The sequence below is a fragment of the Rhinolophus hipposideros genome, assembly GCF_964194185.1.
Source record: "Rhinolophus hipposideros genome assembly, chromosome: 22".
Classification (NCBI taxonomy): domain Eukaryota; kingdom Metazoa; phylum Chordata; class Mammalia; order Chiroptera; family Rhinolophidae; genus Rhinolophus; species Rhinolophus hipposideros.
The window spans coordinates 4,329,967-4,339,448 of record NC_138068.1 but is presented as its reverse complement, the minus strand read 5'-3'; the positions used below and the strand labels follow the sequence as shown (position 1 = coordinate 4,339,448).

General features: G+C 49.3%; 1 protein-coding gene across 1 annotated transcript; it reads left to right on the top strand.

The window, feature by feature from the left end:
• The first annotated feature begins 2,213 nt into the window (after nt 1–2,213).
• Nucleotides 2,214–8,887, top strand: PCK1 (phosphoenolpyruvate carboxykinase 1). Its single transcript, XM_081034715.1, has 10 exons — nt 2,214–2,549; nt 2,725–2,981; nt 3,477–3,658; nt 4,108–4,311; nt 4,432–4,619; nt 4,982–5,144; nt 5,589–5,813; nt 5,908–6,039; nt 6,416–6,511; nt 6,739–8,887. Exons 1-10 carry the CDS (start codon nt 2,415–2,417, stop codon nt 7,191–7,193), a joined length of 2,037 nt encoding a protein of 678 aa, XP_080890841.1. The 5' UTR covers nt 2,214–2,414; the 3' UTR covers nt 7,194–8,887.
• Nucleotides 8,888–9,482: the final 595 nt, after the last annotated feature.

The following is a 9,482-nucleotide window of genomic DNA, read 5'->3' as shown; positions in this document are numbered from 1 at the left end:
CTCCAATGGAAGAGTTGGCTGTGATTGGTGGATTTCCAGCGTTTTCCGGCTGTGAAATTCCTTGTTCAAAGATCCAATACATACCACAAGTAAAGTCAGACGTGCTGTGGGTGAGGCAGGCTCGGAGCACGTCTCACTCAGCCTTCCCCCCTCCTCCGTGAGGAGGCTCACTGGGGTCCCCCAGGCCCTAGACCACAGTGTGGAAACCACCAATCTAAACTCTACAGGAACTCCAAGCACTGGTGTTGGTGGTCTTTGACCCTTCTGTTTGCCATCTGTGAATTTCTGCTTTTTTTATTGGCTTTCAGGAACCCAAGAAATGTTCATGTGTGTCACCATCAAACTGTCCTCAGAATCCACTGTGAGACCCCTTCCAGGTTCATGGCTTTGTTTCCCACTGCTCACCTGGAGGGCAGCTGTTCCCCACCTCTTCGCCTCACCTGCTCGCACCTTTTGAGTCTGGGCAGGCCCCACCCAGGTTTCCAGGCTGCTTTCCTGACTGCTCCATTCCGCACGGTAATTAGAAGATTACAAGAAGGGTGGCGGTGACTCGCAGCTCCTACGTTTTAATTGAACTAGCTGTTTCTGTCCTGGAGGACTCAGAACAGAAACACCTTGAATTTATGGGCAATGTTTAGAACTGCAAAACAGTTCCCGTTTCTCATTTTTCTTTTCTACCTATGTGCTCTCTCCGAGGGAATCAAACCTATCGCAGTTTTATCAGCAACACAGGCATCTCTACCCATTTGGTGAGATGAGCCACGCTTGTATAAATGTGTGTCTTGTATCTTTATGGTCGTGCATTGGAATGGCTCATTTCACGGACATCAGATGCTAAGAAAGTCCCTCAGTACCTAAGCATTATATCGTGGTTGAATTCAGATGGGACACGAACTTGTGTGTGGCTGACAGTGCCACTAATAATGAATTCCAGTGCCCTAAATGGGAGATAATTTTAAACTAAACAAAACATGTTGTATTTATACCGAAAGCTTCAATTGGTTGAATAAAAACCTGAATAAATGAAACATAGCAGTGGGTTGATAGTTTTGCTGCAAGTTGGTGATGTGTACACCCAACGTAACGTTGTAATTGGAAAGAAGCTCTACAGGACAGTCCTCTAAATACTCTTGCCATTCCTAATGTCGTCTACTTGCCTCAGCTCCTTACAGACATAGTCACAGAGTTACATCAGCACACACCCCATGGGGGAGCTGGGCAAGTCCCTACCCGACTTCATTGGAGGGAGGGGGCTCCCCCTGAGCCATCTGGCTGGCTGTTGAAGTCGGGGTCTGGCCCCCTTCTCCTGACTTCTCACCCGGTGTTCTCAACGCACCAGCAACAGCTCCATGGTTCATTAATTTGGACTGAAGCTCTGATGTCTTGCAAAGCAAATTCTTTTTTTTTTTTTTTAGCGCTGTTATAAAGGTCTCATTGCTCAAGTGTAATCTAGCAAAACATCCAAGCCCCCTCTATTCCCCAGATGCTCACACTTGCAAGGGCAACAAAAAGGGATAGCCGATTCTAGGAGTAACTGCACCCAGCCAGAACTACTTGGAGAATACATGGAAGGTTCCAGAAAAGGCACTGGCACCTCACAAGGGACAGTCTGGTGTGGTGCTCCAGAGCCCAGCTCACTCATGCTCTAATCTTCCCTCTGCTGCCCACCACCCAGGGAGCTGGGAGTAGCCACTCAGCTTCTCCATGACTCAGTTTCCTTGTCTGTGCATAGGATTGTACGTGGGCTCCACCTCAGAAGGTGGTAATGAGTTAGTTGATACAAAGCACTTAGAACAATGCTCGCCATTTACTCATTCAGTACCTATTATGTGCGAGGAACTGTACCTACAAAAGTAAGCAACATAGGCAGAAATTCCAGCTCTCATAATTGGGGTGGGAGTGGGGACACACAGTGGACACTCAATAAAGGTTATTAGCTCCCAGTTAGGTCAGGCCTTTGTCAATAAGTCACCTGTTCGCCAGCATTTGGGCACATTCTTCCCATGGGCCTTTGACACTTTGAGGTGACACTTCACCACCATAGTGTCCTGCCAACCAGCAGCCATCGGTACACACAGTGTGCTGCCAACAACACTTGTCCAGGAGCTGCTCCCATCAGCCTGTGCGCAATCCCTCCCGCCTGTCAACGGAAGGGCCGTGTGTTTTGCATCAGCAATGAACTGGGTCAAAGTTTAGTCAATCAAAAGTTGTGTGAGGACTTTCTATGTCTGGTCCAGGGGTTGGAGGCCTCCCAGAATTTACCCACAACTAGCTGTTCAATGATTATCTCCCTGAGGTTTATTGTGGTGAGCTGGCCCAAAGTATAACTGACTGTGGCTGTGATCCAAAGACCTACCCCTGACGTCAGAGACGAGCCTCCTGGGTGGGGCCAGGGGGCAGGACCTTTCTCGTCCATGGGATTTAAAGCCAGGAGGTTCTACCACCAAACATCAGGCACGGCCTTCCCACTGGGAAAGGACACTCACTGGAGGGAAGAGTCCGAAAGGAAGGCTTGGATCTCTCACCGAGAGCATCCAGAGAGAAGAACGGTAGGTAGAGCTTTTGAATTTGCCTCTCTAACAATGACAGAGATCACCCAAACTCGCTTTCTTTTTCTCCTTAGAGCCACAACTGTCTGGGGGTGTGCCACCCAAACAAAGCACATCGAGTTTGTTGGCGGGCATCCGTTGTTTTTGTTCAGGAAGCCTGTACTTTCCGTTTCAGGGAACCTTGGATCCTCAACACCACCCCACAGAAATGCCTCCTCAGCTGCAAAACGGCCTCAACTTCTCCGCCAAAGTCGTCCAGGGAACCCTGGATAGCCTGCCCACGGCAGTGAGAGAGTTTGTAGAGCACAATGTCAAGTTGTGCCAGCCCGATTACATCCACATCTGCGATGGGTCCGAGCAGGAGAACCGCCAGCTGCTGGACCAAATGGAGGAACAGGGGACCATCAAGAGGCTGAAGAAATATGACAACTGGTGAGTGCAGCCTTTAACCCCAGCTTCCGTGCCTCCCCTTGGCCAACACGGTGTTGGTGGAAAGAGGTGGTGAAGACCTCTCAGGGCTGGGGGTTTGCAGACTCTTGAAACCTTAATAAAATGGCCAGAGCCATATAGACTTTAATTTAATGACATTCGTAGAGCCCAAGTCTTCACTGAGAGGCACGACATACAAACGCTCTTTGCGAACTAGACCCCTGATAAGAGTGAAAGTCAGACAATCCCTGTTCTCAAAGACTCGCTCACGTCTAGTGAATGTCTCCTTGACCATGTCCCAGCTGGTGTGGCTGTCCACACCAGTAGAACATCATCAGTGCGCTCGGCACCTGCGAAGTGTGGGAAGGACATGATAAAGAACGAACCGGTCCATTCCTAAATGACGCTCAGCTGAGAGACAGACCCAGCACACAGAGTCAATGCAAAGTCACAGCACTTCCCTCTCCAATCCCACCCGTGTGTCTTTCATCTTTACAGCTGGTTGGCTCTCACCGACCCCAGGGATGTGGCCAGAATTGAAAGCAAGACGGTCATCATTACCCAAGAGCAAAGAGATACGGTGCCCATCCCCAAAAGTGGCCAAAGCCAACTGGGTCGCTGGATGTCTGAGGAGGACTTCGAGAAAGCGTTCAATGCCCGATTTCCAGGGTGCATGAAAGGTAAGTAAAACACATATTTGATTGGGCAAAATATCAACAAGTCTTTCATGATGATGTCTAGCCTGATGGTAATTGTAACAGTAATGGGAACTCTCATGGCCTCAGAGATCTTTAAATTCCGTATGTGAAATTGGCAATGTGTTGGAAATGTACATCTCGGTTTGGGTTTTACAGATTGTCTTAGAGGAACATGAAAACTATTTCTACACATGTGGATATAAGACAGATTGGTGGAACCCAATTGCACATTTCTGAAAACCCCTTCATTTTGGGGTTCTGTTCCTTTTCCAGTGGGCTCTTGTAAATCAGGGGGCTGGTGGCGAGTAAAGCATGATGTCGTGAGAGGGGCCCATGAGAATGTGTCCACCTGGGAAAACAACGTTGGTCGTTTGTGAGTCCAAGGTCGTTTCTCACCAGTTCCTCCCCCCCCACCCCGGCTGACACCACAGGTCGCACCATGTACGTCATCCCATTCAGCATGGGACCCCTGGGCTCGCCTCTGTCCAAGATTGGCATCGAGCTGTCAGATTCGCCCTACGTGGTGGCCAGCATGCGTATCATGACGCGAATGGGCACACCGGTCCTGGAAGCTCTGGGGGATGGGGAATTCATCAAGTGCCTCCATTCCGTGGGGTGCCCTCTGCCTTTAAAAAGTAAGCACATTTTTTCCAAAATCGAAAACGAGAAGTTTTCAAAGTAAGCTTAGGCTTAAATCCCGGGGATCCCCGGCAAGGGTCATGCCACACTAATGTGGGATGTGTCCTTCTGTGCAGAGCCTTTGGTTAACAACTGGGCCTGTAACCCAGAGCTGACGCTCATCGCCCACCTGCCCGACCGCAGAGAAATCATCTCCTTCGGGAGTGGGTACGGCGGGAACTCGCTCCTCGGGAAGAAGTGCTTTGCCCTCAGGATTGCCAGCCGGCTGGCCAAGGAGGAGGGGTGGCTGGCAGAGCACATGCTGGTAAGACGCAAGAATTCGGAGTGTGCGCGGTGGAGGGCTGCGGGCTGGGGCGGAGTGCTGGCAAATACAGACCGCATTACAGTTCGCCTTAGGCAAGACCCAACATGCCCCCAGGACAGACTTGGAAATGCCATCAATAATTATTAGCACGCTGTGGATGCCCCTTCTCAAGGATTTCAAACACAGCCAGACCAATAGAGAGCCTTTGGACGTTAGCCTTCAAAATATTTGTTTTGATACCTGAAGAAATAGATGTGGGGGACCCACCTTTTGGGGGCTTCCAGGAACACTTCTAGGCTGAAGTCCTGACCACTGGGAAAGAAAGGCAGGAAGAGTTTAAGGAGGAATCTTGTGTCCTACAGATTCTGGGCATCACCAACCCTGAGGGCCAGAAGAAATACTTTGCAGCAGCATTCCCCAGCGCCTGCGGGAAGACCAACCTGGCTATGATGAACCCCACCCTCCCAGGGTGGAAGATAGAGTGCGTGGGGGACGACATCGCCTGGATGAAATTTGACCAACAAGGTGACTCTTTTAGGCCCAACGGTTGCTGATAATGTCGGGACCTAAGTGAACTTCCTGCTTTCAAAATATGCCCAATTCTCCCAGATCCACACTGTTGGGATTTTTAATCCAGTTATTTCAGATCTTGCAAAGTCTTAGAAATATGTATTCTATATAATAAGCATTCTTTCATTTCATATCAAATCTGGACTGAAACGGGGCCCTGTGTGGCTGGCTGTTTGTTCAAATAGTGTTGGTGGGAAACTGATGAGGAAGAAAGAGCTGTTAATATAATCGTGGGAAGAGAAAAGAGAAATATATCTGAAGGAGGAGAGAAAACAAACCAAAAAAAACCCCAAAAAGATGTGAGAATTTGGAACCCACAGTGAGCCTGGCAAGATATCAGAGTATATGTCATGCTTTGCTCAGTGTTCACATCTAGTTCTTTGGCTGAAAATTTTCCAGGTAACTTAAGGGCTATCAACCCAGAAAATGGATTTTTTGGTGTCGCTCCTGGAACCTCGGTGAAGACAAACCCCAATGCCATCAAGACCATCCAGAAGAACACCATCTTCACCAACGTGGCTGAGACCAGTGACGGGGGTGTTTACTGGGAAGGCATCGACCAGCCGCTAGCCTCGGGCGTCAAGCTCACTTCATGGAAGAATAAGGAGTGGACTCCCGAGGATGGTAAGCCCCCTCTGAGGGCCCCGGTCCTCCAGCTGGTGGGGGCTACATGTTTGGGCCAGACGCTAAGGGGCCTCTCCTCTCTTGCTGTTTGTAGGGGAACCTTGTGCCCACCCCAACTCGCGGTTCTGCACTCCTGCCAGCCAGTGCCCCATCATCGACCCTGCCTGGGAGGCCCCCGAGGGGGTGCCCATTGAAGGCATTATCTTCGGAGGGCGCCGACCTGCTGGTGAGGCTCTCCTTCATCCAGGCGGGGACAAGGGGGGGCATGAAATCGCTCCTTTTCTGTGATCTCGTCAGAGGCTGCCAAAGAGCCCAAGCCTCCTTTCCAAACATCCAGGATAATTAGCAAGCTCAAACGTAGGACCGCCTCAAGCCTTTGTGGGCCCTGGATCTAACATAGCTTTATCCATTTTCCTTTTGGCTGTGTGGCCTTGGCGGTGGAACTTTGACAGTTTTCTGCCCTGTAGCTTTGGGAATGAAAAATTAGCGGAATGAGAAAGATGCTGTTCTGCCGTGTCTTTCCATTTTCGTGAGATGACATCACCAGCCGAAGAGTCTGAGTGTCAAAGCTTTTAAGGAACATTTCTTTTTTCCTGCTAAAGGTGTCCCTCTCGTCTATGAAGCGCTCAGCTGGCAGCATGGAGTGTTTGTGGGGGCGGCCATGAGATCGGAGGCCACGGCGGCTGCCGAACACAAAGGTAAATTGAAGTCTAGATCTGAAACTGAAAACACAGGAAGGGTGACCGGTGCTCTCTGTCACTCTGTCACTCTGTCTCTCTGTCTCTCTCTGTCTCTCTATCTCTGTCTGTCTGTGTAGAGAGAAAGAGGAAACCAAGCAGGCTTATGTCAATGCTAACTGCACCAATGGTGTCCTGTGAGAGTGTTATTTACCAACGGAGTTCCCCCTCCCCCCTTCTGTTAACAGGCAAAGTCATCATGCATGACCCCTTTGCCATGCGGCCTTTCTTTGGCTACAACTTCGGCAAATACCTGGCCCACTGGCTCAGCATGGCCCAGCGCCCGGCAGCCAAGCTGCCCAAGATCTTCCATGTCAACTGGTTCCGGAAGGACAAGGAAGGCAAATTCCTGTGGCCTGGGTTTGGAGAGAACTCCAGGGTGCTGGAGTGGATGTTCAACCGGGTCAATGGGAAAGGCAGAGCCAAGCTCACGGCCATCGGTTACATCCCTGAGGAGGGAGCCCTGAATCTGAAAGACCTGGGGCACGTCAACATGAAGGAGCTCTTTGATATCTCCAAGGAGTTCTGGGAAAAGGAGGTGGAAGACATCCAGAAGTACCTAGAAGAGCAAGTGAACTCCGACCTCCCCTATGAAATTGAGAAAGAGGTCTTGGCTCTGAAGCAAAGAGTCAGCCAGATGTAATCAGACCTGGAGCTTCACCCTTAAAATCACCCCGTTTCTGATCTGTGTCGATGTACTTACTGGGAGCAAGAGAGAGTAGAAGTTTCCTGAACTGATATCACCCGCAGCCCCACGACGACCACACCCTTGAGCAGATCTGAACGACACATTTTAATTGTTAGATAAGACCCCAGAGTACAGGCTAGTAACTAACAAGATTAGGAGGGGAAATCGCAGTATGTCTCCAAAATTCACAATCCAGTGCACATGTATTCAATCTTAAGGACACTCAGCCATTTAGTCTTTTTGTTTTTTTCACTTTAGCTATATCAGTTAGCTGGAATGCACAGAAAAAATACTTGAGCTGTATATATGACTGTGTGTGTGTGTGTGTGTGTGTGTGTGGTGTATTTGTGCACGTCTGTGTATGTACTATTATCTAAAATATATTTAATAGCTTTGGAAAAATCTTGGGCAAGATTACTTACTAGTTATTGCTAGAAAGAAATGTTGCATTATTATTAATATGTGTGTTTAAATTATTTTTGTATACCACTGTTCCTCACCTTTACATAATTTCAGTTTTTTTCCCTTAACACTTCTTGTACAATTACAAAATAAACTTTTATAGAAAAGATAGGTTTGTTTGCTTTTCTTTTTTTTTGATCCACCAAGAAGCGAGGACCTTTGATGAAACACCTTGTGATTCACATGCCATACAAAGCATGTGGTGGACATCAGGATGACCCTTAAGGAGGTGTGATTTGGGGGGTGGAGAAAGTAGAAAGGAGTCTGACCGGGAGGTGTGAGCAGAGAATGTTACCAAGAGGTGACACGTCACGCTGTGGGTTTTCTGAATTAACCACTAGTGGGCGTCTGGAAGTCTCTAGTTAGTGTCCTATAATAATTCTACGAGCCTCTAAACGTGGGTCTTCTGTAACTGGAACAGGAGAGTTTAAACTGTGCCTTTTGACAACAATTTGGGTCTGGGGGCTTGGCCTTCCGTTAGAATTATATTGTAGTCAGTTTCACAGGTTTTTGTCAATAACCTCTTTTTCGAGCAACGTTTTTCTCAATGTCATCCACAGGGGAGGAGAGTAGAGTGAAAAGTACCCTTTAGAAGGAACAGCCGAGGGGTTCTCCATGGCCGGAGCATTAACTGGGTGTCTTCTGGATGTCACTTCAGGCCTGCGGGCGGCTCCTGGTATCGGCCTCAAGCCCTCACCTGGTCCCTCAGCTCCCAGCATTTATCAGGTGTTGGGAAACAATCCAGACAAGCCATAAACTTGACGGAGCACATTCACTCTGTAGATAACATGAATTCCTCAGGTGGTTTTCTTTTCTGGGCCCAGGCCAATCAAATGGCTCCACCCCTCACCACAGGCCAGCAGGAGACCTGTTCTCACGTTCTTCATGACACCTCAGCTTTCCTTTCACAACTGCTCATCCCCCAAAACTCCTCTGCACCCTACAACAGCTCCATGTGGAAGATGAAGCTGAGATCATTCCACTCTTATTGATGGGGAAACTGAGGCCAGGAGTGCCCGACGGGGCTGGGAAATAGCAGCCAGAAGTTTCTTTCCCTTTAAGGAACTGAGAGCTGCCCTGGCTCTCCTCACAAAGTGTCCTGTTCTAATAGCAAGACCGCTGAGCTGGAAAAGCTGTCGAATGAAATTCAGTGCTATCGGCTGTGTTCATTTAAATCAGTGGCTTTCAAACTGGCTCCTTCTTTTCTCTGCAGAACACTTGGTTGGCATGGACTCTGACTCAGAAAACGGAATGTCTAAGGGAGACAAATCAGGAGTCCGCCAGCCTGAGGCCGGGTGGGGACAGTGGGGGACCCGGGCCAGCTGGCTTCCGTTTCTCCATACCCTGGTGGCCTTAGAGGCACTTCCTTGGAGCCCTGAGAGGGGCTTCCAGGACAGAGTTTAGGCACCATTTTTAAAATACATGCTCCGGGCCTGGTGTCCTAGTCTAGGTCCTCAGCAGGTTTTACCCCTTTGCAGGCAAAGCTGGCCATCTCGGAATTCCTTACACTCCTACATAGCAGCTTCCTCCCACCCAGTAGACTTGCAATTGACTATGTTGCCACCAGACCCTGGAAGCCTGGGGGACAGCCTCGAGGAGGTGCCTTAAACAGAACAAGGGTTTTCAGGGGACCAAAAGGACTCAACACTTGCCATTGGCTCCTGCCTCAGTTTCCCCAAACTGTGCCAGCTGAGTGTTCTGTCCACCTCCAAGAACAGGTTTCTGTTCTGGGACCTGGGGCTGTAATAATCAGGACTCCACCACGTTCTCTTGTGGTGCTGG